The sequence below is a fragment of the Eschrichtius robustus genome, chromosome 3 (assembly GCF_028021215.1).
Source record: "Eschrichtius robustus isolate mEscRob2 chromosome 3, mEscRob2.pri, whole genome shotgun sequence".
Lineage (NCBI taxonomy): Eukaryota > Metazoa > Chordata > Mammalia > Artiodactyla > Eschrichtiidae > Eschrichtius > Eschrichtius robustus.
In genome coordinates, this window is record NC_090826.1 from 44,025,482 (window position 1) to 44,052,311 (window position 26,830).

Sequence of the window (26,830 nt, forward strand, 5' to 3'; positions counted from 1 at the left end):
CTCTCATCCCCTTCTTTCTGCGGTGTAGGTTGGCTATCAAGCAGGGAGCAATGGCCAGCCCCTTCCCTCGCAGTACATGAACGATCTGGACAGCGCTTTGGTGCCGGTGATCCACGGAGGGGCCTGCCAGCTCAGTGAGGGCCCCATCGTCATGGAACTCATCTTTTATATTCTGGAAAACATCGCATAGACAGAGAGGACTTCATTTTTTTCTGTTCAGACCTGTTGCAACAGCAGTCATACCCAAATCATTTGCACTTTAGAACTGGAAAATTAAGATTTTGTTAACACTATTAATGGGGGAGGGGGTGGGGTGGGGGTTTGGGGGACGGGGTGGGAAAGGGTGGTTGGGGGGACAGATGTTCCATAATTCTAAGTCTTCTATGCATTGTCCACCGAGAAGATCTGAGCAGCTTCTGTTACTGCACCACAGTTACGCTATCCTCGCAGCTAATCCCCTTCTGTTACTGTTTAGACAAGAGTTCTGCTCCTCTGTTTTAAGACTTACTTTTGGTCTTGTGCTCAGAAATGCTCAAATGGGTACAGCCATCACCAAGGGTGGGGTGGGAGGGCAGAGGGGAAATAAAAAATGAAGCATCGGTCTTGAACTCTTTGTACAGGATGGATATAAGAAGGACAGTTTCATGCTGATCTTGTCCCAGTTACATCACAGCGACTTCAAGCAGGAGTCACACTTAGATTTTTTGTTTTTACTAGATTATTTATTGAAGTGAATCAAAGACCCAAAGGATTATCTCTCTTCTATCCAAGGAAGGGCGACTCAGTGTAAATGAGGTCACCTGGATAGTACAGCGAAGTACGGGATCTCTCAAGATCTGCCAGAGTGGATGAGACACTGAATTGGGCCTTTCTGTGAAAGCTGACAGAATATACCCAAGACATTTTTAGTTATAATATACACTAGAGGTATTTTATTTTATTTTATGCCATGCCCTGCCACTTGCAGGATCTTAGTTCCCTGACCAGGGAATCGAACCTGGGCCCTGGCACTGAAAGTGCAGAGTCCCAACCACTGGACCACCAGGGAATTCCCTACACTATAGGTATTTTAAAAAATATTTTATTAAGAAATAATTTAAACCTCCAGGAAAGTGGCAAGTTAAAAAAACCACCACCACCACCACCTATGTATGCTTTACCCAGATTCAGCTACTGTTCACAGATTAACTCATTTGCTTTATCAGTGTTCCTTTCTTTCCTTTTCTCTCTCCATAAAAAATTGAGGCACTTGAGAGTAAGTTGCATACATCATAGCCCTTTATCCCTAAATACTTTAATGTTTGTTTCCTAAAAATTAGCACATTTTCTTACATAACCATAGGACAGTTCTCAACTTCGGTGTGATACTTTAACCTACCATCTGTCCAATAATGTCCTTCACAGCATCTTTCCCCTCCAGTGAAGCTTCCAGCATGATAAGACAGACATGGTAAGTTGCTGTCGTGACTCACCTTTATCTTTTATGTCATTGATATTTTTGGTGAATAAGGCTCCTCCAACTCATTTCTTAATAGAAAATGCCTCGTTTTGCATTCAGTTGGTATTTCCTCATAATTAGGTGAATTACACATTGTTGGCCACAATCCTACCTAAGTGATGTTGTGTCCTTCTTAGGACATCACATCAGGGGTCACTTAATGTCCTTCTGCCCCTCACTGATGGTAAATTTTCATCACCTGGTCAAAGTGTGGTCCAGTTTGTCCACTGTATGTTTTCCCCCTTGGAACAAATAACCAATATGTGTAGAGATACTTTCAGATCATGCAGATATCTTGCTCACTGAAATTTCCCCTTAGAGTTAGCATTCTCTGATGTTTCCTGTCTGAATTGATCTTTTACTATGATGGCTACAAATGATTTCTCAATTCCAGCACTTCCCCTACCTTTATCAGTTGCACTTGATTACCTATAAGCAAAAGCCCTTCTTATTTATTCATGTAATTAGTTTTCATTATGGACTTGGGATTACTTTTTGAATGGTTCTAATTCATTATTTTGGTGCTCAAATGGTCTCAGCTTTGGCCAGAGAGAACCCCTTCAGGTGAGCTCCCACATCCTTGTGACATGCTCCTAACATTTTTCTGAACACTTCCTTTTCTGGCCTAACAAGATGCCCCAGGGCCGTCTTGGGCTAACCCTGTCCCAGCCTTGGAATCAGCCTGTTTGTTTGTTTTTTTTTTCAGAGGAAGTGGTATTAGAAGCCAAGATTTGGTTTACCAAATTATTTACCAAATAATATTATTTGGTTTACCAAATAACATATATGATGCACTCTGATCATTTTCTCCTACATTAAGAATTTATTTTGGTCACAGACCAAATAGATTTCACAACCCACAGTTTGAAAAACACTGCTCTAGGGCAACTCACTTCCTTGTCACTGGCATCTTCTAAACACCCAGGCCAAGCGAGAGGTTGGTCCCTCTGCAGTGAAAGCACAACTCCAAGAAGCCCCTGGAAGCTAGTGTGGGCCTCTGAGACAGTGAGAGGCTGCTCCTCAGCGGCTGGAGCTGGGCTTAGCACTTGGCAATTACAGGCTGTGGAACTACGTTTAGGGCAACAGCTGTTTTCTGAGGCTCAAGTGTGTCTAGCTAGGTTTAGTGCTCTTCCGTGGTGGGGGAAATCTACATTCTACATCTGCCTCTCCATAGCCTTCGCTGATGGTGGCCGCAGAGAGCTGGGATTGTGACCTTTTCCGTAGACTTGGAGCTTCTAAGGCAAGAAAAGAATGGATGCCCACCGAACACTAGCTTGTTAAGGACCGAGCCCTGGGACTGTCACCCCCCAAACCTGACAGGCACAGGATGCACTTGTTAATAACAGGGGTATTAATAACAGGGTTAATGATAATAATAGTAGGTATTTGGGTGTAACATCTAGCTTGCTCTAAATATAAATTGGGGCTTCTGTAGGAGCTGGTTCCCTTGGTCCTGTCTTCCCAGAGAAGTTACCTTTCTTCCTGCTCATCTAAGTAGATCCTGCAGTTATACATACCTTCTGGGATCAGTGCAAACTTTTAAATTCCCCTATTCTGGCCCTGCATAGTCAGGTCCATTCTCAATTGCATAAAATGTCCTTTATGTTTAGTAAAATCATATTGTGGAATTGGCCCTAAAATAGCCAAAGCTAGTTGACTGTTTTCCCTTGTTTCACTTTTGTTTTTATACACTGTATGTTGTGTAGAACTGAAACATCACATTTCCAAATAAGGCAGATTCTTCTATAATGTAAACTTAGATTGAGATATAGAGATCCTTATAAAGAGGAACAGAATTGCCATTCTGGCAACATTAAATTTTTAAAAACTAAATTCTTACCAAATGCTCGGCAATGTAGTTTCTCCATTTCTTTTTATCAACTCTTATCTGAGCACTTACCGGACTCTAGGGCTACAGAAATATGCAACTTTGCCCTATATACGTTCCCATCTAGTGTCTTCCCTCATGCACAGTGTTTCCTGAATGCTGGTGAGCCCAGAATTTCCAACCGAATTTACTTCTGTCATAACTAGTCATCTGGGGAATAATTTATGCATTTAATGCATTTCAGACAACAAGCAAGCAATCTGCTGAACACTGTTTCTAGAGCAAGTTTGTGATGGTGGTTTCTGTTTTAATAATAATGCTAAAATAATTTTAATAATGACAGTAATGGGATTTGGAGGATTGTAATGTAGCCAGAAGGGATAAGGAGCAGAATAGGAATGATAATGCCCATTTTAGAGTTTGGGAAGCTGAGGCCCAGAGGAGGGAAGAATCTGTCTGTGATGGAACTGGACCAGGTGCAAGCTACCTGCCTCTACCTTCTACCAGTCTCAGCCCCACAGTTTCATCTTAAAAGCAGTTGCCTTCACTTAAGGGGCAAGATCTTTTAAGAGCTGCCCACACATACTTGGAAAACAAGCACTCAAAAATTGGGAAGCAACAATGCAGGTTTCAGAATAGTGCTATAAGAAAGGAAAATAATAAAACAAACTAGTCTGCCCTTTAATTGTGAGCAAGACTTCCTGATTCTGAGATAAATTTCTTCCATATTTTATTCAGTTCACTAATTCAGAAGAAAGTGTGCCTTGCACTAAATTGAAAAGAAATTTTAAAATTTAAAAATGATTTGGGTTGTGGCTGGTTCCCAACTGCCCATAAGTCACTAATCTGCGATGCTGAGTTGCTGCATCTGGATAAATCTTAGGTCAAGATGAAGCCGGGCAGGCTCCTCCCATGCCAGTGACCCCTGCGTGCCATGGCTAAAACAAAGGCCTTTTAAGAACCTTAGTCTCCAAGTCCAGTGGGCGGCTTTGTCTTGCCTCTCTCAGCCTGGAAGTTCTGTTTTCCAAAAAGCAAAGGGCAGTTAAGCAGAATGAAACTGAACAGGTTATGATGGGAAATCTCTGAGCCACAGGAAACTTCCTATCAAATTTCTAGCAGAGGCCTGAGTTTAGAAATTCCTAGGGCTGGCAGAACCTTCAAGCCCTCTTAGCACTGCTGAGTTGGGTGCAAACCCCGAGGTGAAGACTAGGTTGAGTCAGGAACCCTCTTTGCCACCCCTCTTTGCTCTAGGCCACCTTATGAGGGCTAACAACCCTCCTTTTCATTCTAGATGGCTGCTTGTATGACACATAGATATGACTGCATTTGAGGGTTAAGGCTCACATCTATGGAATTTTTGGTAGTTCACTCTGATAGGTAAGAAAGACTGGCCAGCAAGCTCTCAGAAAAGTGATTTGTTGTCCCTGCTCTGTTACCCACTATAAGCTCTGCTCTTAAGGGCAGGGAAGGAAGCATGGTCCAGCTCCATCCCAGAAAAAGACACACACACAAAAGCTCAGTCCCCGAGCTGTGCATTTGCAATACTATAGTGATCAGTAAGTGGAATGTATCTGCTTTACGTAAAGCCTTAAAAAATTATCTTCAGGAATGCTTTGTTGAACTTAATGCTTCAAAAAAAGGGGAAGAAAGATGCGGTATTAAAGTTTATTTCTAAGAGATGTAGAATATTGCAGTTTTGAACATTAAATCTATTGCAACTATAAATCCCTCCATTATCTCCATCCATTCAGAAAAACAAAGCCAAAGGAGAATTTCTTGGGAAGAAACTAAGGGATTTCCCTAGGTGATTAGCTGAAGAGGCAAGGCTTCCGCTGCCCTGTCTCAAAAGAGGAAGCCATAGCAGCAGTTTCTGTCAATTAACAAATGTTACTGCCACTCTGGCTTTTAAAAAGTGACAGGGAGCAGCAGGGCTTTTGTTTAGGACTTTGATGGTTACTTTGTGAGGAGAGTGTAAATCCCCTACAATGAATTAATTAGACCTAGTTTCTTAAATAAAATCAGCTACATAATATATATACACATCATATATATATATATATATATATATTTTTTCTTTCCTAGTTAACATAACATTCTTTCAGTCTTAGGGACATGGACCAAACCCAAGACAACCCTACCCTTACTTCCCACCACACAGTCCTGAACAAACTTCCACTGAGAGCTTTGAGAAGCAGGGAGGCTAGTGCAGCAGCTGTCTGTCAGGAACCAAGGCACAGGCACAGGCAGGGCAGGGGTAAACTGAGTTGTGTGGGATAGGCTGCCACTGGCCACCTGGAGTCACGGAACCCTGCCCCCACCCTAAGCAGGGGGTGTGGCGGGGTGTCCAGATCACACTCGAGTTTTCCCATCCCTTACAGTTCTATCTTTTAAAGGCACATCTAGAAATGGAGCAACTGGGGGCTCGGGTAAGCTGCAAGCAGTTGCTACCCAGGGGTTAAGGGGTTACAAGACTCCATGGCAGAGCAGTGAGGCTGTCCTTGCCCTCCCCCAGATGGAGGGGTAGGGGGACCCTTGGAATCCAGCCTGTTTGGGTGGAGGCCTGGGGAGGGGCCAGCAACAGGAAAGACTAGGGCCCTGGTCAGTGATGCAAGGACTTAACAGGTCTTTGGTGCTTGTGTTGCAGCATCTCCTTTATGTACAATGACCTCTGTAGCCAGCAGAGCTGGGGGTGGGAAAAGCTGGAGAGGAATTGCTGGCCTGACTCCACTCCCTGCTTTGACCCTCTGTTGCACACGGGCACAAAGCACAGGAAGTCTAAACTGCAGTGAAAGGACAAGTAGATTTTAGAAAGCGTTTCCTGAAGACAGACCTGGGAAAGTTAACTTCCTTCCCCGGTTCTACTGAAGATCATGAGACACTGAGCCTGAGCGCTACCCAACAGTTTGGCCTCTTGGTCTTCCTCACAGATGAGAAATTCCTAGGCTTTCTCCTTAGATATGAGCTGAGTACTGGAAGGGTCCCTGGGGGGCCCAGGCAGTGAGCAGGGGACAGAGGTTCCAAGGGCCCAGAGAGCTGCCCACCTCACAGGCCCCTGGGCTCCAGGACCAGCCAGTTCTCGGTGACCATCTGCACGTCCTGGCCACTCAGAGGCTCCCGCAGCCTCACCTTCACCTCCAGCTTGCCCCCAGTGGGCTTCCTTCCGTCCAGGACCTGTGAGGACCACGGAGAGGGAGATGGTAACTGAGGGGAAAGGGGTGGGAAGCAGGCAGCTCCCCTATGCTCACAGGTGAGGAGAGAGAGGGGCTAAAAGCATCCTGCATCTCAACACAAGAGTCTCCATTTCAGGACAACCCCACCCTCCTGCTGTTTGGTGGTGGTGGTTTTAGGTAAGTCTTATTAAAAAAAAGTCGTATGTAAATCCAAATAAGCACCAATGCTCTGAAGTGGAAGTGAGGAACCTAGAGCTCTGCTTACTCAGTTTTCCCCACAGTCCCCTTGGCAACTCCTGGAAGAAATGCTCTGGCTTCAAGGTGCAGCCTGAAAAACCACGAGCCCAAACCTTCAGTTCACAGATGACCCAGAGAGAAGTGAATGATACCATCACACAGCCACTGTGCAGCAAGGTCAGGACTTGCTTGTCTTTCCAGCTGCCATGCTGCTTCCCTCCTATGCAGGAGAGGGGGCGGCTGGAGTTCAAAGCAGTGCTACACAGGCTTGTGAAGTCTAACCAGCCTCACTGGGGCTGATACAAAGCAGGCCCCACTTAAGAACTCCCCCAAACAGGCAGAGGCAATGTAGTGGGAAAAGCCCCAGCCTACGAAGGCATCAGCCAGGGTCGGGCCTAGCTGTGCCAGAGACGCTCTGTACGAGCTTGCGGAACACCCTTCTCCTCCGGGAACCTTAGCTGCCTCATCATCAGGGGCAAGCTCTGGGAGTCCCTGTGAAATTCAGTGAGTTCAGGGAAGCTTAAGGAGCTGTCTGGGGCTGATTCCTAAACACGGACTAGCTGTGTTCTGGTGGGTCCCTCCTCTGCAAATACATTATCAACTTTATGTCCAGAGCTTGTTCTACTTCATCATGTTGCCAGACAATTGCCTCAACCATAACCTGCCCCCAGACACCCAGGAATTTGTGTGTGCCAAGTTGACAGCCGTGATCAGGCCCCTCAAAAGGCCCCTAATCCACCATCCCTGGGAACCTGAGTAGTGTAGAGCGTCTTGGAAGGATTGTAGCTACTGGGTGACGCTATGAAATTTTCTCAGGCCCTCTGAATCTCTTCATTTGTGAAATGGGCATAGCACATACTCTATAGCACACTTATGGATATTTTGAAATTAATGGGCACAGAAAACCTACAACAGGGACTGATGTTCAGTGAACGTTGGCTCCTTTCTTGCCAAGCCCTCTGGGTTTGCCCACCCTACCTCCACAATCTCTCTGATCTCACACTCATTCTCCAGACGCTCCAGTTTCAGGTGGGCTGTGCCAACCAGCTTGTCACTTCTGAAGAACGATCTGGAAAGCCAAGAGTCAGCAGAGGATTGGACTGGGCAGGGAAGGCAGAAATGAGCTGGCTAAACCCAGCACAAGAAAACTGAATAGTAGCAGGGGCAGCAGCAGCAACAGAAGCCAATCCTTCCTCCCAGCCCACCTTGGCAGTGTGACTGACCAGAGCCCTCACCCTTTGTGGAAGATTTCAAACTTGATTCCTTTGCTTTGAATCACCCTCCTGAAGCCCCGGTGGTTTCGGTTGATGTTTAGTTTGAAGAGCTGATCGAATTCTGCAAGAGTGAGGAGAAGATAGAGGAACTTGGCTCCCAGGGATTTCCTGACGAAGTGGAAACTGGCCCAGGGCTGGCCTCCTCTCTCAATCTTTCTGCCTGCAATTTGGAGTCACTGCCACCAGAGGGAGGTAGAGAGAGCATCGAGGTCCTGGCCTTGAAGTCCACTTGGACAGTTCTTGTTAGACACAGATCAAACCAAAATGGGAAAGGCTTGGAATTTGGAGTCAGGATTCCTGGATTCAGGTCCTGTTTCCACCATCTCCTTGCTGTGAGGCCCTAAGCAAGTCCCTCTACCTCTCTGAGCTTCAGTTTCCCCAATTACCTTAGAGAAGTAGTAATACCTGCCTTTATCTCCTAAGTTGAGAAGACCAAGTAAGATAATAGATCTGAAAGCACTCTGGAAACACAAGTGCTGCACAAATATATCAGAGGGTGAGAGGGAGGAGAAAGCAGCCCTCACGTGGGTCCTCACCTGGAGAGTTTGTGTTTTTCACCACAGCTGTTTTGTTTTTTTGAGCCTGGTCCTAAAGCAGTGAGAAGAGAGGAGTCAGGACAGCTTGAAAAAACAGAGATATAGGGCCAGGAACTCTGGGCTACATCAATGCTGAGGGAAGGGACCCATAAAGGGAATGGGCCCAAGGGTCTTCAAACCCCTCCCTATAGCCAGACTCCAGGGATGGGGAGAAATAGAGCACAGGGCCCTGGAAGGGAAGATAGATAGGGTTCACAGGATCCTATTGCTACCTGAATCTCACCGAATTAGGATAGTGGAACTCAAACCGCACAAAAGCATCCAAGTCATCAGGGGTCACCCCTATGAAGGAGAAGCAGGAGTCAGGGTCAGAGGGAGTATAGCCAGGAGTCCAGCACTTGATGCAGAGGGAGAGCCGGTGCCTCCCTAAGTAGCCAGGAGTGGAGAGTCTAGACAAGTGCCTCTTAGGGTAGGGGTGGCCCTAGGGCTACCTGGAGGGGCTGGGAGGTTCATTCCCCGGACAACAATCAGATGCATTTCTGTGCTGTTGAGTTCTGCGAAGATCCTAGAGCCAGGAAGCAAGGAGAAAGAGCCCAAAGTGAAGGAGAACAGTAGGAAAAGGTCCCCTCTTCCAGTGGCTGCCTACCCAGCAGGGTGGTGGCCAAGAGGAGACTGGGCCCAGGGAAGCAAAGCTTGTCTGAGTAGAAGCAGCAGAGCCGGCGTGCAGACCTCGGTCTGTGACCCCTAGTCCAGGGCTCCTTCCCCAGCCACCACACAGCTCTGAGCCCCTCCTCACAGACAGGCACCATGTCCTACTGCTCCCCAGCCCCAGGGCCTACGTCAGGGTCAATCAAGCCTGGGAAGCCTCACTCAAGGGGCCTAAGTCTCCACCCCTGCCTCCCAGCTTCTTGCCCAGTCCCTGCCTGGAGCCACGGTCTCCCTTAGGCTTTGGCACCTCACAGTTTGGAATGTCTTCAACTCAAAGTGGTGGCTGGGAGGGTCAAGGCCCTGGGCCTGGGCCAGCTGCAGGATCTCAAGCTGCTTCTTGCGGTCTTGAGCAAGCTTCTCAAACCTGACAGGGACAGGTGTGCACATGAGCACGGCAGGGCTCATTTTCTGCTCCCCACCCCACAAGCTCCAGCCCCAGCCCCGCACTTACCGGGTAGTCTCGGCCACATTGCCCTGGTGCATAAACTGCTTGGAGAACAGCACACACTTCTGAAAATGGGGGCTCAGAGTGAATCCAGAGTCCAGAGCGGGACCCGCCTAGGTTGGCCTTCGAGGCCTGACTTCTGAAAGGTCCAACCTTCTGTAGCCTCACCCCTCTCCTCCAACACGTACCTCAAGTTCACTGCTCCCAAGTCCCACTGCACTTCTTTGAGTTTTTGCTGGTTCCTCTCCTGAGGATAGCCATTCCCCTAAATTCCCTTAGCAAACACCCATTCTTCTTTAAAACCTAATAGAAAGGGACTTCCCTGGTGGCGCAGTGGTTAAGAATCCGCCTGCCAATGCAGGGGACACGAGTTCGAGCCCTGGTCCGGGCAGATCCCACATGCCACGGAGCAACTAAGCCCATGCGCCACAACTACTGAGCCTGCGCCTTAGAGCCCACGAGCCACAACTACTGAAGCCTGTGCTCCTAGAGCCCATGTTCCACAACGAGAAGCCACGGCAATGAGAAGCCCACGCACGGCAATGAAGAGTAGCCCCTGCTCGCCACAACTAGAGAAAGCCCACGCGCAGCAAAAAAGACCCAAGGCAGCCAAAAATAAACTAATTAATAAATTTAAAAAAAAACCTAATAGAAACATCACTTTAGAAAGCAGACTTGCAGGCAGCCGTTCAGATACACATACACCCAATTATACATCTATGTATATCTTACATATATATATATACACACACACACACACGTATCTGTCTCCCCAAACACTTCTTCCTCCCATCTTCAAAGTAATTCCCCCTCCACTCTGTTTGAACTTCATAACCACCCTGCAAGAGGGGCACTAATCATCCATTTTATAGATGAGGAAAATGTGGTTCAGAGAAGGGAAGTGCCTTACCCAAGATCACACAGCCAAGTAAGTAGAAGAGCTAGAATTTGAATCCTATCTTGCCTTTCACCAAGGGGAGGCTGTGGGCACTGAACGGGGAGGACAGACAAGCAGTCTACTGACCTCATGTTGCTCCAGAAGCATTTTTTGTAGCTGGGCATACACCTCCTCAGCCTTCTGAGAGAGTCGCAGGTCCTCATGGTGGATCAGGATGAAGTCACCCTCCTCATCCGTTAAGGGTGAAGGCACCTGCCCAGGTCACAAGGCCCCTCAGGGGCCTCAAGAGTCAGATTATTCCTCTACTGAGACTAACAGACACAGGAATCCAAACTAAATGTTTCTCCAGCTTCTATTAACCTCCAGTGATGGGAACTCATTGCCTGCCATCCTATCGCAGGCTGCTACAATGCTCTGCTTTCCACTGGCCTTGCCCGGCCTGGTCAGCTCTCACCACAGGCAGCCCCCCCTGGCCTCCCCTGGCCTCTCTTGGGGTCATGGGACAGAGAGACGCCTAAGCAAAAGGCTTTCTCAGCTGTCACCACATCCTATTCAGGTCCCACCTCCTCCAAGCAGCAGCTTTTTTCACAGTCTGCGCGTCAAGCCAGCCACCCACCTCTCTGCCTGAGAAGTCCTGCTGCTCATGAACCAGGCGACACTCACCTTGGAGAGGTCCACAGGTCGGCCAGCTCGCACCTGGGTGATCTGAGCCTCAAGGGATTTGGCCACCCGCAGATGGGCTTTGGCCTGCTCCAGGTCCTGGCCACGCTTGGCCTGCAGGGCTGCCCGCTGGTACTGCAGTTTCCGTGCCTGCAGCAGGGCCACCTGCTCTCGCACTGGAGGGAGGGGACACTGGTTAGAGCCATGCCTGCCTCTCACTAGAGCTTTCACTCCTCCATCCCTCTTCTCCCCGACTCACCAGCTGGACTCAGTGACTCCTTAGAACTCGAGGCTTTGGGCTCAGGCAGGGGCCGGGATGAAGGGACCAGAGGCTGTGCTGGCTTCTTGGCCACTGGGGCCTGGGCTGGGGGCTCATCCTGCAGGTGCCCAGGAGGCTGTCACAGGAGGCTGTTCCCCACCCCGGCCATGGCAGTTTCCAGACTCGGGGTCTCTTCCTAACACTGTACTACTTACTGTGTGACCTGAAATGAATGGCTTTCCCTCGTGGGCCCTAGAGAGTCTCAGGGCTAGAAGAAGCCTCAAAAGCTCTCTGAGCTAACCTCCCAACATGAGACAGCAGGGTAATGGGGATCAAACCTGGGCTCTGGAGTCAGAAACACCTTGGTCTGAATCCAGCTCTGCTAATTCCTAGCTGGGTGCCCTTGCCCAAGTTTTTTCTCTGTAAAGTAGAAGAAAGAATATCTACCTCGCTGGGCTTGTTAGTATGGACACCAGTGTTTGGGTTCACCCCTCACCTGCTGTTTCCCCCCACCAACCCCTGGAGCCTCGGGCACTCAGCCAAACCTTGTCCTTGTCCTCAACGTCCTCTGCGGGGGCTGCATCCTCTGAGGCGGCCAGTTTCTGGGCAGCTGCTAAAGTAGCTGCCACCACATCCTCTTCAGTACCCATAGTGGGCTCCCAGCCAGGTATAGGGGGGAATCCTGTAGAAGAGAGACAACTGGGAGAGGGTTCGGGTAGCCTTGGGGAGGCACCAGATTGCTGCTGGTCCTGTGTGGGTCCTCCTGGGCATGGCTGGGATGGGTGGCTCCCCCAGAGTGGAGGCAGATCTGTGAAAATCATTTCCCCTTCCCCCCATCCTGCTCAGGGACCTCATAAGACCCCAGGCCAAGCCCCACTCACCTGGAGGAACAGGCAACTCAGCAAAGTCAACTTTCCGTCCTGCTCGGTGGGCTCGAATGGCATCTTGATATTGCTGCAAGGGAAGGAAGGGAGGGACTGATGGTGGGCAGCAGTCTGCAGGCTCCACTCAGGGAGAGACAGGAAGAGGACAAAGACAGCAGCCCCAGAAGGAAAAAGAGCTCCAGAGAGAGACAGATAGATGAAGACTCAAAGACCAGGGAGCAGACAGACAGCAGCCAGCCCAGGAGGGAGGCTGCAGGCCCACCTTGGCAATACGCTCGTGCATCCGGGCCTTGCGCTCATCCCCACTGCCCCGAGCCTGGGTGCCTGCCTCACGGTACTTGTTCAGCCTCTGCTGCAGGGCGTCTAGCACTGTCTGTGGCTCAGTAGGGGCCACTTGAAAGGAGAAAGGAGATGGCCTCAGCTCTGCCTGCCTCCCCCCAGGCCCCCACTCCATAGTCTCATCATCCAGTCCTACCTGGGGCGGCCGGGATGTCAGAGGCCATCACTGGCTGCACTCGCTCCACTGCTGGGTGTGCATCTGAGGGTGCTGTGGAGGCCTTGGAAGCCTGTGGGAGGGGCTTCAGGTCTGGGGGACCCAGAGCAGAGGTGTAGGTGTGGGTGGGGTGCCTGGCCAGCCCCAGCCCTGAAACTCCTCCCCAGCCCCAGCGCCAGCCTGAGCAGGCTCCCCCCGCCCATTCCCACACTGACCCTCAGGTGCTGGGGGCATGGCACTCAGGTCCACAGGCTGCCCCTTCTCCAGGGCCTCCAGGACGGCCCCAAATCTCTGCAGTAGGAAGAAAAGCAGGTGTGGGCATAAGCTAGGGAACCCCAAGGATCTGGGCTGAAAAACTGCCCCTCAGGCCAGTCTCACTGAAGCCCAGTCGAGCTGTGTGACCTTGAGCAGGTCACCGCCCCATCTGTGAAATGAGGGATTGGACACAGGACCTCTAAACCAGATGCCATACCTTCCCAATCCTCATGAGCTCTCGGGCACGATCTAGGTCTCCAGCCCGCTTGGCGTTCAGGGCAGCCACTTTGTACTCTCTCTGTCGGGCCAACAGCAAGGCCCGTGGGTCTGGGTCTGAATCAGGGGGGCCAGAAATACTAGGGCTGCCCAAGAGGCTTGTCTCAGGCTGGGAGGGGTTGTCTATGGAGAAACAAAAAGTCCACAGAGAGGACATGAAGGTCAAAGAAGGTCACCAGTGCCTCCAGGTCTGGTTGGCCTGAGGACCTCTTAGGGAAGGTGTGACTGACAGCAAGGGAACAATGGCAGGATGGGGAGGCAGGCCTTGGGCTCTGACCTTGGGAACCAGGATGGGATTTGACTCTCTCCAGATACCTGGCTCCACGGAGGGGGGAGCTGGGGTTTCTGCTTCAGGGCTCCTGTTGGTTGTTTCCTGAGGGGCCAGGGGCCTCTTGCCCAAGGCCACTGGAGGTGGGATCTCATCCTCACTGATCTTCCTGCCTTTCCTCACAGCAGCCAGCTGGGACTCCAGAGTCTGAGGGAGAGAAGAACCAGAAACCTAGCCAGCCATCACGGCCTGGACCCTGCTCAAAGACAGGCCAAGGATCCTTCACGTCCGCGAGGCTGGCGGGGAGGCTTCCCCTCTGCTGGCCCAAGCCCCTCCTGTGCCTCACCCTCTGCCCTCACTGCCCTCAGCCCCACTACCAGCCCTGCTCCCCGGCCGAGCCCAACCCACCTTCAGGCCGCGCTCACAGCGCCTGGCTTTGGCTGCTTCACCTGTCTCCTTGGCACTGGCCACGGCCTCCCGGTAGTTGTGGATCCGATCCTCCAGCAGAGCCTGCAGCCCCTGAGGCCCTGCAGCCTGTAGATACTTGAGTTCAGGGCCTGGCCACTCCAGGGCCAGCTAGGCCCTTGCTGCTCCCTCCCTGCAAGGAAGCTGCCCCGGAAAACGAAGCTCTTGGATTCAAGGAGAAGGAAGAACCTAAAAGCCTCAAGGTGGGAGGCAAAGACTCACTGGAGAGGCCAGAGGCCATGTCAGAGGCAAAGAGAGAGGCCCAGACAATCTGTGGAGGCCAGGAAATGGCTGCAGGGGGCGGTCTGGGAGAACAGAGAGGCCTTTGAGGCCGGCAACCACCAAGGAGTTTCTTGGGCTCAGCCTCTGCTTGGGGCAGCTGCTGAAGGAGGGCCCTGGAAAGGGTTACCACAGTCTTCCTAGGCAAGCCGTGCTCCGTGTGTGTTATACATGGACATGCAGGCACAAAGGACGTGGACAAAGGCACACTGGACCCCTCCAGAACCCACCTGAGCCGCTGGGACCGAAGCTGTTAGGAGAGCTGTCTGCACTGGAGGTTCAGTGTTTTCCTGTTCCTTCTCCTCAGGGCCACCTGGGCTGGCTGTCTCGTCGCCATCCAAGGGCCCAGCCTCCTCATCTGCACCCAGGACCTCCTGCAGCTCAGTCTGGGGAAACACAAGTCCCAGGAGCTGGGGAGCCTCATGACCATACCCACGACAGGACCTGAGAATCAAGGACACTCTCCCCCAGCAGTATTTCCCAGTATCGCTCACTGTGCCTGAAAGTCCCCTTTACCAAAACACTCCTTTAATCTGACCAGGGATAGGCCTGAAATCAGTGAAGCCTCCAAACCTGAGAATCCCCAAGTACAGAGCTCAGACCACACATCAAAGGGGACACATCTCACACCATACAGTCAGGAAAAGGGCCCACGAAGGGCAAGGCGCTCAGTCAACATCAGAGCACACAGAGGGAAAAACCCCAGGCCTCCTCCACAGGCTTGACCACAGAGCCCTCCACCACCAGCCCGGCAGACGCACCAGCAAGTCTGCATCCTCCTCCAGCCCTTCCTCCTCCTCCTCCTCCTCCTCCACATCCCGCATGCAGTCCGCCGCCAACTTCTCGATGTGGGCCATAGGCAGGGGGGCTGGGGGAAGAGGGTCACAACAACTCAGAAAAGATTCCCAAGGAGTGAAGGAGGGTCTTCAATCCACTGAGCTGGCAGACACACCCAGGTAGAAATCCTCCTTCCCTCCCACAGCCAAAGTCCCACCTCTGCTCTTCCTTTATGACCCAGCGCAGAAGAACCTCAGCAGAGAAACCTTTCCAGGCCCTCCAACAGGCAACAAGCTGCTCCCTTCTTGGCACTTTTGCTGTGGTAGTTATTCACAGACATATCCATCCATTCCCCCTAACCACACCTTTCACATATATATAAAGATTTTTAACACTCATTTGAGCTTCACAGTAATTCTGCAAGATAGGTAATACTGGGAATTCCTGGCAGTCCAGAGGTTAGGACTCTGCGCTTTCACTGCCGAGGGCCTGGGTTCGATCCCTGGTTGGGGAACTAAGATCCCACAAGCTGTGCAGTGTAGCCAAAAAAAAAAAGAAGACAGGTAATACTATCCACATTTTAGGTATGAGTAAACTGAGAACTTTATTAATTTTCCTAACATTGCAATCCTGGTAAATGGCAGAGCCAAGATTCAAACCCAGGCTCATCAAACCCAAAGCAGGTTTGGACTGAGAGAGAAGTGATGGCCATCATTCTCCCAGACCAGTGAGCCCCTTCTTGGGTCCTCTCCTTGTCCTCAGCTCAGGAGCACATGGGATGGGAGATGGTTCTAAGGGTTCCTGGTTTAGACCCTCTGACCCTCCCAGGCTTCAGGTCTCTGTCCTCTTCCAAGCTGGGGAGGGAGATACCACTTATTCATTCATTTGACACAATTTCTGTGCACTCATTATGTGCCCAATTCAGTCTGTGCTGAGCCCCTAGTCTATACCAGGCCCTGGCTAGGGCTAAGGATAGGGACCTGAGTCAGCCTGCGACTCAGACTGCTGACTGTCCACAAGGGAGAGGGCGCAGTCCAGGAAGGAGTGAGCTCCCCATCACACAGGCAAGTGAGCAGGGCAAGATGGCCTCTTGGTGGGAATGCTGCAGAAGGGACATAGATATCAGAAGGACCGGATGATCTGGCCGGCTCCCCACAGCTGTGAGGAGAGGACCCTCCCCACCCCCTGCAGAGCCCACCTGGTCCCAGCATCAAGTGCTCCAAACTCACCCTGCCCCTTGGGTGCTGGCTTCTTGCCTGTGGTCCCTGCTTCCCCAGTGAGGGCCAGCAGCTCAGCCTCCAGGTCCCCATCATCTTCAGTCTCCTCCATCCCCAGCAGCATGTCCTCAGGGCTGAACTCCATAAACAGCCCAAGCTGAGAGGAGACACACAATGAGGCAGAGGGTGGAGCCCAGCCCCAGAGCCAGCCTCCAGGAGCTCAGCGGCTCCTTCGCTGTCTGTGGGGCCTAATGTGCAGAAAGGGAAACTGAGGCCTGCAACATTACCCCCTGGGACACTTATCTCCCTGGTGACTCTACAAAGAACCCAGTAAGACAACACTACCATTATGATTACTAACAACAATAACAGCACTAGCTGCCAGGCAGGGTATGTAGTAGCACTCTATGTGATTATCTCAGTTACTTCTCATAATCCTGAGATACATCCTATTTTCTTTTAAATTGTGGTAAAACACATGTAGCATGAAAACTACCATCTTAACAATTTTTAAGTGTAGAGTTCAGTGGCGTTAAGTACATCCACATTGTTATGCAGCTATCACCACCATCTATCCAAAGAACACTTCTTATCTTGCAAAACTGAAACTCTGTACCCATTAAACAACTCCCCATTCCCCCCCCCCCCGCCCCCCCGCCGTAACCACTATTCTACTCTTTGTCTCTATGAATTTGACTACTCTAAGTAAAGGTAGGTCCTATTTTTATCTCCATTTTCAGATGAAACTGAGACAGCCTTGTAAGTGGCAGAGATAGAATTTAAAATAAGGTCTTGTGTCTTGAGTCTATGCCCTTTATCCTACCACCTCCCTTACCTGCCTCTTTTAAGACAATAAAAATGGGCTAAGAAGTCTCAGAACTTGCACCCAGAAGAAATAAAGGGAGAAAATTAGAGACCCCATCAGTCCCCGACTTGGGCCACAGCCCAAGTTGTGGGCAAGCAAAGTTGTGGCCCTAAATGAGGAATGCATGAGAGCACTGAGACTCCATCAGAACACCCTAAACTCTGGCAGTTCTTGAACCCTCCAGATCATTCATATGGAGGTGGCCATGGCAGGAGGAAGCCTGGGTTGAAACACACGAGAGTTCAGGCCTCATCTCCCACATGTGTGTGGCAGGGGCGGGTCAGAGGGTCTCTAAGGGTTCTGCCAATTCCAGGAGGCATGGCTCAAAGTCTCTAGATGAACAGGGAAACCACACAGGTGACCCAGTTTGCCTGAGTTGTCAGAGACCCTCACGCTCAGACTGACCCAGAGGTGAAGGTGAAGGTGAAGGAGGCTGTATATCCGTACCTGCTTGGCAGCTGCCACACCCTGGCCACTGGCCGGAGGGCCCTTCCGAGGTCTTGGCCCTGGCATCTTGGCAGCCTGGACACTTGTCTAGTGGGGAGTGGAAGAGGCTCAGACTGGAGCAGCCTACAAGCCCCGCCCCCAATGGATGTGGTTAGTAAACTCCCAACTCAGAGAAAGAAGGCAATGCTTAACACCCAAGGCTGAAACACCAGCCCTGGAAGTATAGCACTGAAGCAAGCACCATGGAAGATGAAAGGGACATGGCCACCTGTTAATAGGTTTAAGGGGGGAGTGTGGACACAATAAAAAGTTACCGAACTGACTGACAAATTTGGATTAAACCCAAGTGGTTGAGTGGTGAGTGGCTTAAGAAGGCAGGTTCAGGGAAGTAACTCTAGGTACAGGGTGGGTATAAGGCTGGGTAGGATTCAGAAAGGCTCTAAAACTGTGCTGTTAAACACAATAGCCATATGTGGCTATTTATGTTTAAATTTAATCAAGTTAAAAATCCTGTTCCTCAGCTAGTGGCTACCGTCAGCCAGCACAAATAATGAAGATTTTCATCACTGCAGAAAGTTCTATTGGACAGTTCCGCTCTAGAGAAATCTGACACAGCATTCTGATTCACTCAGAGACCTCACAACCATTCATAGGACCTACTGTGTATCAGAGTGTCCTGGGCTTTGAATGAATCTGACATGGTGTCAGTCCTCAAAGAACATTTACATGGCGGAGAGTCCCTCATCACTGGACAAAACCCAAACAGGGCTGCACCGGGGCCATGGGTGCCCAGGGGCGGCCCCTTACCCAGCAGAGAGAAAAGGCTTCTTGGAGACGGTGGTGCCTGTGCAGAGTTATGAAGATTTGGGGGGGAAGGAAGGGGAATAGGATTCCAAACACAGGGAACAACCTGATAATGGTTCTGAGGTGACAACAGCTTGACCTGCACAGGAAAACTAAACTGGGATTAGTGGGGCATAAAGTGTGAGACAAGAAATGGTACAAGCGAAGCTGAAAATGTGAGCAAGGGGCAAAAGAGAAAAACCTTTAAGCCTAAAGGAGTTTGGGCATGATTCTGAAGGCAATGGACGTGATGCGATCAGGTCGGCGATTCAGAAACATCCCTCTGGCTGCAGAAAGGAAGGAAGTAGGAGGGCGAACCCAGGCTGGAAGCCGTCCCGGCACCGAGCATCTTGCAACGGTCTCGGCGAAAGGGGAGAAGCTGAGACAGCGTGGGGGCGGCGTTGGGGATGGAGAGAAGTGGACCGACTCGAGATAGGGGGTAAAATCAACAGGGCTCGGAGGTTAACTGCATGTGCGCTCACGGGAGGGGGCGCTCAGGATGACTCCAGGCGTCAGATTTCAGTGACTTGGGTGAACGGCTGGCGGTCAACTGAGCGGGTGACACGGCGTGAGCGGGTCAGTGAGACGCGCCAAGTCTGCGGCTCCGGGGGCACCGGGCTGGGGGCAGCGGTGCTGGACCAGGCCCGGGCTCAGGCGAGAGGAGGGCAGGGAGTGCGCAGGGGAGGGGAAGCCGGGGACCCCACTCCCGAGCTGCAGGACGCACCGCCCTGCCCTGCCCAGCCGCCTCCATCTCCCCCGCCGTCCCCTCCTCTTCCCTCGCCAGAGGGCGGGATCGCGGCATACCTCGCGGCGGATCCGAAACCGACCCGGGCCTTCTCCCGCCGGGGACCGCCCAGGCCTCCCGCGGCCCCTGGGCCGCCGAAGAAGCCGCGACAGGAAGCGCCCCGGCGGGAGGCGCCTCGGCCTCGAACACGTGACTCCACGACCGGTGCGGCGCCTATTACGCATGCGCAAGGCGAAGTGGGCGTGGCGCTCCAACAGGTGACTCCAAGGGTGGGGTTCTCAGCGCGCAGGCGCCTTGGGGCAGGTAACGCGAAGCTTTCGCCGAGGGTCGTTGTGCAGTTCAGGGTTGTCCGGCTGCTTGTGCAAATGCAGCAGGTTTGCCCCCTGTCCTTGCCCATTTATTAATACAAGTTACCCGCCAAGCTTCTCCCTCACTCCCACTCTGAGGCTGTTTGGGCGCAGGCTCGCTTATCTAGCTTCAAGTCCTCGTCCCGCCCCTCGGCGTGGAGGTGAGGATGGTGCAGCCTCCGCCCTAGAGGAGCGGTTTCTCTGCTCACCGTCTTCCTCAGTGTCCTGTGTAACTGAGTCTCTAAGAAAGAGAAATGGGGCTCACCATATTCTTCTTAATCATTCAGCACTTAGATGTACCTTTTCCAGTCAGAAGGCGGGTTGAATACTTAAGATATGACAGGCAGTGTTCATTGCACTTCTTTATAAAGTCACTTCAGACAGTTCTTACTGTCTTTTAACACCAAGTTCTTACCCCCCTACCCTGCAGGGCAATGCAATGCAATTGGAGGGTAGGGGGGAGGAATCTTCCATCTAAAACCTTGCAAATCACTTCCTCCTGCCTATTTCCTAAACTTTTATCTTCCAGTTTCCTTGGACAAAGAGCTTTTCCACCTCCTTATTGCTTTTTGGTGATTTCCTGAAGAAGAGACCGTCTTTACTATTTCAAAATGGAAGGTTCAGGGAACTCCCTGGTGGTCCAGAGGTTAGGACTCTGTGCTCTCACTGCTGAGGGCCCGACTGCAATTCTTGGTCTGGGAACTAAGAGGCTGCAAGCCGTAAGGTACAGCAGCCAAAAAAAAAAAAGAATGTTGAAAAGAAATAAAATGGAAGTTTCACTCCCATATTTCTTCTCATTAAACTTTAAAATGTTTTATAATGAAACAGCTAAGACATACAAAAATATACAATATTTCACATTTGCTAGAATGCAAACTCCATAAAGGCAGGAGCTTTTGTTTGTTCTTTAACTTCAGTGTCTAGAGCAGTGCATGGTACACACTAGGCACTAAATAAATAGTTACTGTTTCTTGTGTGAATTAACAAATACATGGGCACTTACCACAAGTTTAAGAAAAACCAGTACAATACACTTGAAGCCACCTCGCCACCTCTCATGTTACAACCCTTTCCCAAAGAGATATTCACTCTCCTGAATTTGCTGTTTATTATTCCTGAGCATTTCTACTATGTATGTGTACATCCTTAAGCAAACCATAGTATTTTTTTTTTGCAAGCTTTGACATTATATCATTGTTATCACTGCAAATATTCTTCAACTCCTTTTTTTACTCGACCTTGTTTTTAGCTTCATCCATTGATACTTACTACTTTATTTTTCATTTCTGTATGTTATCTCACAGTATGAAAATAATTCACTTTTCCAATGGCTTGCCATTACAGTGCTATGAATGTTCTTGTATATAATTCCTGGTGTATACATGTGTTTCTCTAGGGTATATTCCTAGGAGTGAAATTGGGGGCTCATAGGATTTTATAGACTAAATATTTCCAAATTATCTCCAGTGCAGTTGTTCAAGTTTACACTTACATCAATGGGGCATTTGGTTTCCAATTGTTCCATATCACCATGGAAAGATTTTTTTTTTAATAGATGTGAAAGTGTTTTGACTTGCAGGCCTCTTTTACTAAGTTTCCATTTTGTTGGTTATATTTCTTATTTTGTGGATGCCTTATTTACCCATTTTCCTTTTTCTTATTGTATAATGCTTTAAAATATTCTGATACTGATCCTTAGTCCATTACGTGCGGTTATAAATATATGTGTGTATCTATGTATTTTTTTGAGCTATTTAATTAGTTGCAGATGTTATATTTCACTCATGTCTTATCATGATTCTCCTAAGAACAAGGACATTCTCCTACACAACCACAATAATTTATCACACCCACAAAACTTAACATTTACATAATCCTATTACCTAATATGAATATAGTCCATAATAATGCTTATAACTGTTTGTATCTCTTAAATCCATGACCCAATCAAGGTTCTTACAGTCTACTTAGCTATTTAGCTCTCATTTCTCTAGTCTCCTTTAGTTTAGAATAGTTTCTCCATTTTTTTCTTCTTTTGTGATATGAATATTTTTGAAGAGGAACCATTGCTTTGTGAATATTTTTCCCTCAATTTTGATTTACCTGATAATTTTTCTCACCAGTAGATTCAGGTCAAACCTTTCTGGCAGGACTATGTCATGGATGATATATTTTCTCAGTAGCTGACATGAGGTTTTAGATGTCAGTTTGTTCTATTGTTGGTTTATCAGAATTAACTTGCAAAGTTATACAAAAAAACCCTACCAAGATTTTAATTGGAATTGATTTATATTTAGAGATTAATTACATTTATTAGATTTATTCCTAGGTACCTTATATTTTCTGTGCCATCTAAGTATTTTTTATTTAAAGATTTGTTTTTATGATAAATGGTATCTTTTAAAAAATTCCATTTTCTAGCTATTTGTTACTAGGGCTTATTTATTACTGATATTATTTCCAGCGGTTCTTTTTTATGTGCTAAGTATATTACACTCAAATTGTTCAAAAATTAAGAGATACATAATGACATACAGTGAATGTCTTCCTCTAACCCTGAAGGTAACCATCCAGTTCTTTCCCAGAAGCAACCAATATAAGTAATTTCTTACTTACTCTCCTGGAACTATTTTATATAGATACCGTAATTGTGTGCATGTATTTATATACATGGTATGTTACCAGTAAATAAATGTCAGGGATACTAACAGAAGTAAAACCCAGAGAGAGGGCCTAGTGTAGGAAGGATGGTTTGGTTTTATAATTTGATGTTTGTAATGACTATAAAACTTCCCAAACACTCCAGAAAAAGCAAATGATTTAATGGAAAATTCCAAAATACATGACAGCCATTGCTGTTCAGTATACTTTGCTACAATGATTCCCTGTGCTTAGGAAATGGAAATAGGGCTCTTTAAAAACAGCAGATCACAGTTCTTCCTTGTGAAGCCCTTCACTCTTCTTTCAGCGCATACAGAACGTCATCCTGGCTGACGTTGAGCCGCACACGAAGGAGCAGGTCATTCCTGCTGGGCTCCACAAGGAGGAGGCGGCAGGAGCCTAGGTGAGAGCACACCGCCATGGTCTCTGACATGGTGGGGTATGGGAGACCCTCCATCCTGCACAGTGCCACGTGTTGACTGTATACCTAGAAACAAAAAACAAACCTGAGGTCAGCTGCCAGAAGGTAGTCCTGGGTCTGTATCCAATCATTATTTCTTCTTTTGAGAAAATGAGACACTTCTTTTCCAGGATACTCAGTACCCCAGAAGGCATCAAGGGGTGCCCCACTGGGGCACAAACACAGGGGCAGAATGTAGTACTGGCCTCGGAATCAGACAACAGCAGGTCTGAACCCTGGTTCTGCCAATTACCTAAATAAGCAACCTGGGCCAGTTATTTCACTTTTTGAGCTTCAGTTTTATCTATTAAATATACTACAATATTACTCATGAGTTAATAGATATAATATGCTTAGTAACTGTCACAGTTATACAAACAGTCCTCATCTCCATGGGCTGAGCGTTCCTACTGAGACTGTCATAATTCAAGTCAAATTTTGCTATAAGGGCATTTTCCTTGGCAGAAACAGCAGGTGCCAAGGCATGTCCCTTGGAAAAGCACAAAGGCCTAGAGAGAATACAGGTCACTCTCTGCAGAAGAGCTGTCTCAGGCTTTACAAAAACAAAAACGGGCAAAACATGACTAGCGACTAAATGTTTAAAAAAGAATTTAAAGAAGAAAAGCTGAAAGGAAATAAACAGCTGGAAGGAAAATGTTTTCCTGACATCTCTATTTGTCTAAAACATACTCATACATACAGATATACAAACTCCCAGGTATATACTTAAACACCTTTAATAAACCACTAAGGCCCAAGCCCTAATGATTCCTTTTACTTGATATAGTTGAAATTATTCTCAGAGTGTTTGGATTGATCTCTGTGATTTTTTTTTTTAACATCTTTATTGGAGTATAACTGCTTTACAATGGTGTGTTAGTTTCTGCTTTATAACAAAGTGAATCAGCTATACTTATACGTATATCCCCATATCTCCTCCCTCTTGCGTCTCCCTCCCAACCTCCCTATCCCACCCCTCTAGGTGGTCACAAAGCACCGAGCTGATCTCCCTGTGCTATGCAGCTGCTTCCCACTAGCTATCTATTTTACATTTGGTAGTGTATATATGTCAGTGCTACTCTCTCACTTCATCCCAGCTTACCCTTCCCCTCCCCGTGTCCTCAGGTCCATTCTCTACGTCTGCGTCTTTATTCCTGTCCATTTTTTTTTTAGATTCCATATATATGTGTTAGCATACGGTATTTGTTTTTGTCTTTCTGACTTACTTCACTCTGTATGACAGACTCTAGGTCCATCCACCTCACTACAAATAACTCAATTTCGTTTCTTTTTATGACTGAGTAATATTCCGTTGTATATATGTGCCACATCTTCTTTATCCATTCATCTGGCAATGGACACTTAGGTTGCTTCCATGTCCTGGATATTGTAAATGCAGCTGCAATGAACATTGTGGTACATGACTCCTTTTGAATTATGGTTTTCTTAGGGTATATGCCCAGTAGTGGGATTGCTGGGTCATAAGGTAGTTCTATTTTTAGTTTTTTTAAGGAACCTCCATACTGTTCTCCATAGTGGCTGTATCAATTTACATTCCCACCAACAGTGCAAGAGGGTTCCCTTTTCTCCACACCCTCTCCAGCATTTATTGTTTATAGATTTTTTGATGATGGCCATTCTGACTGGTGTGAGGCGATACATCATTGCAGTTTTGATTTGCATTTCTATAATGATTAGTGAGGTTGAGCATTCTTTCATGTGTTTGTTGGCAATCTGTATATCTTCTTTGGAGAAATGTCTATTTAGGTCTTCTGCCCATTTTTGGATTGGGTTGTTTGTTTTTTTGATATTGAGCTGCATGAGCTGCTTGTAAATTTTGGAGATTAATCCTTTGTCAGGTGCTTCACATGCAAATATTTTCTCCCATTCTGAGGGTTGTCTTTTCGTCTTGTTTATGGTTTCCTTTGCTGTGCAAAAGCTTTTAAGTTTCATTAGGTCCTATTTGTTTATTTTTGTTTTTATTTCCATTTCTCTAGGAGGTGGGTCAAAAAGGATCTTGCCGTGATTTATGTCATAGAGTGTTCTGCCTATGCTTTCCTCTAAGAGTTTTACAGTGTCTGGCCTTACATTTAGGTCTCTAATCCATTTTGAGTTTATTTTTGTATATGGTGTTAGGGAGTGTTCTAATTTCATTCTTTTACACATAGCTGTCCAGTTTTCCCAGCACCACTTATTAAAGAGGCTGTCTTTTCTCCATCGTATATTCTTGCCTCCTTTATCAAAAATAAGGTGACCATATGTACGTGGGTTTATCTCTGGGCTTTCTATCCTGTTCCACTGATCTATATTTCTGTTTTTATGCCAGTACCATACTGTCTTGATTACTGTAGCTTTGTAGTATAGTCTGAAGTCAGGGAGCCTGATTCCTCCAGCTCTGTTTTTCTTTTTCAAGATTGCTTTGGCTATTCGGGGTCTTTTGTATTTCCATACAAATTGTGAAATTTTTTGTCCTAGTTCTGTGAAAAATGCCATTGGTAGTTTGATAGGGATTGCATTGAATCTGTACATTGCTTTGGGTAGTATAGTCATTTTCACAATGTTGATTCTTCCAATCCAGGAACATGGTATGTCTCTCCATCTGTTTGTATCATCTTTAATTTCTTTCATCAGTGTCTTATAGTTTTCTGCATACAGGTCTTCTGTCTCCTAAGGTAGGTTTATTCCTATGTATTTTATTCTTTTTGTTGCAATGGTAAATGGGAGTGTTTCCTTAATTTCTTTCAGATTTTTCATCATTAGTGTATAGGAATGCAAGAGATTTCTGTGCATTAATTTTGTATCCTGCTACTTTACCAAATTCATTGATTAGCTCTAGTAGTTTTCTGGTAGCATCTTTAGGATTCTCTATGTATAGTATCATGTCATCTGCAAACAGTGACAGCTTTACTTCTTCTTTTCTGATTTGGATTCCTTTTATTTCTTTTTCTTCTCTGATTGCTGTGGCTAAAACTTCCAAAACTATGTTGAATAACAGTGGTGAGAGTGGGCAACCTTGTCTTGCTCCCGATCTTAGTGGAAATGGTTTCAGTTTTTCACCATTGAGAACGATGTTGGCTGTGGGTTTGTCATATATGGCCTTTATTATGTTCAGGTAAGTTCCCTGTATGCCTACTTTCTGGAGGGTTTCTATCATAAATGGGTGTTGAATTTTGTCAAAAGCTTTTTCTGCATCTATTGAGATGATCATATGGTTTTTCTCCTTCAATTTGTTAATATGGTTTATTACATTGATTGATTTGCATATATTGAAGAATCCTTGCATTCCTGGGATAAACCCCACTTGATCAGGGTATATGATACTTTTAATGTGCTGTTGGATTCTGTTTGCTAGTATTTTGTTGAGGATTTTTACATCTATGTTCATCAGTGATATTGGCCTGTAGTTTTCTTTCTTCGTGACATCTTTGTCTGGATTTGGTATCAGGGTGATGGTTGTGATTTGTTTTTAAACAAGGCTTGTTCTGAAAGCTTTGCCCCACACTATACCATAAGCTGTATCAGGGCAGCAACTTTTGTCTTGCTCATCTTTGAATCTCCCACTCCCAGAAGAGTATCTGGCACATAGTAAAGCCTCAATCTAATATGCAGAAACCATTTGCTAAAGGTCTCTTCTCATGCAACTCAATTAAATATCACATAAAAATAGGCGCTGGTTTGATATTCTTTAGCATAATCAGGTTGGCACAAAATAGAGACAGACTATTACACAGTGGTTAAAATTCCCACATATTATATTTTAAAGGCACCAGACCAAAATAGGATTTTTTAAAAAGTAGATCAATCACCTGTTGAAATGTTGCTTCCTCCAGTCCTGATCGACGGAACTCTGCAAGGATGGCTCTCAGGAAGCTCTGTTCCAGAACGGAGGAATTTCTTAAAGAAAATGAGGAGATGTGAATTCTCCTAAGTGGCTGTACCATCAACCCAAGGAAAGCCAAATAAAACTTCTGTCTTTAGAGAAGAGAGAGGAAAAAACTTGGGACTATTTCCTCCTATATTCCTATATGATTTGGC

The 26,830-nt window shown here is 47.6% G+C and overlaps 3 protein-coding genes and 1 long non-coding RNA gene across 11 annotated transcripts in view; 2 read left to right on the forward strand and 2 right to left on the reverse strand.

The window, feature by feature from the left end:
- The window catches only part of ZFYVE9 (zinc finger FYVE-type containing 9), a 186,317-nt gene extending 186,022 nt beyond the window's left edge, over nucleotides 1–295 (forward strand). For both annotated transcript variants that reach the window (XM_068539868.1, XM_068539869.1), the window contains one exon: nucleotides 29–295. In XM_068539868.1, coding sequence (XP_068395969.1) covers nucleotides 29–190 — 162 coding nt within the window. In that variant the 3' untranslated portion in view covers nucleotides 191–295. The remainder of the gene's footprint in view (nucleotides 1–28) is intronic.
- On the reverse strand, nucleotides 1–19,578 carry CC2D1B (coiled-coil and C2 domain containing 1B). 3 transcript variants are annotated; one of them, XM_068539870.1, is made up of 25 exons: nucleotides 19,387–19,578; nucleotides 17,740–17,826; nucleotides 16,440–16,584; nucleotides 15,195–15,301; nucleotides 14,664–14,819; nucleotides 14,098–14,223; nucleotides 13,737–13,896; nucleotides 13,363–13,544; nucleotides 13,106–13,181; nucleotides 12,873–12,983; nucleotides 12,660–12,790; nucleotides 12,395–12,467; nucleotides 12,059–12,195; nucleotides 11,514–11,631; nucleotides 11,258–11,430; nucleotides 10,721–10,846; nucleotides 9,703–9,761; nucleotides 9,499–9,615; nucleotides 9,035–9,108; nucleotides 8,827–8,885; nucleotides 8,544–8,595; nucleotides 7,969–8,068; nucleotides 7,712–7,802; nucleotides 6,368–6,497; nucleotides 1–172 (listed from the first exon to the last, which is right to left on the reverse strand). In XM_068539870.1, exons 1-24 carry the CDS (start codon nucleotides 19,549–19,551, stop codon nucleotides 6,369–6,371), a joined length of 2,754 nt encoding a protein of 917 aa, XP_068395971.1. In that variant the 5' UTR covers nucleotides 19,552–19,578; the 3' UTR covers nucleotides 1–172; nucleotide 6,368. The 3 variants fall into 3 exon arrangements, with proteins under 3 accessions (XP_068395971.1, XP_068395974.1, XP_068395972.1); XM_068539873.1 differs by lacking the exon at nucleotides 1–172 and adding an exon at nucleotides 18,785–18,869 and having other exon boundaries at nucleotides 5,799–6,497; nucleotides 19,387–19,476; XM_068539871.1 differs by lacking the exon at nucleotides 1–172 and having other exon boundaries at nucleotides 5,799–6,497; nucleotides 17,740–17,862; nucleotides 19,387–19,472.
- The window catches only part of LOC137762258 (uncharacterized), a 14,069-nt gene continuing 6,337 nt past the window's right edge, over nucleotides 19,099–26,830 (forward strand). The window contains exons 1-2 of one of the 2 annotated variants that reach the window (XR_011073532.1): nucleotides 19,120–19,158; nucleotides 19,367–19,584. This is a non-coding gene — a long non-coding RNA (uncharacterized lncRNA). Of the gene's footprint in view, nucleotides 19,585–26,830 lie in introns of both variants that reach the window. The other variant, XR_011073531.1, reaches the window with a different exon arrangement.
- ORC1 (origin recognition complex subunit 1) overlaps nucleotides 22,548–26,830 on the reverse strand; it is a 33,118-nt gene continuing 28,835 nt past the window's right edge. For all 4 annotated transcript variants that reach the window (XM_068539877.1, XM_068539874.1, XM_068539875.1 and 1 more), the window contains 2 exons: nucleotides 26,602–26,689; nucleotides 22,548–22,822 (listed from right to left, as the gene is read on the reverse strand). In XM_068539877.1, the coding sequence (XP_068395978.1) occupies nucleotides 22,628–22,822; nucleotides 26,602–26,689 (283 nt within the window). In that variant the 3' untranslated portion in view covers nucleotides 22,548–22,627. The remainder of the gene's footprint in view (nucleotides 22,823–26,601; nucleotides 26,690–26,830) is intronic.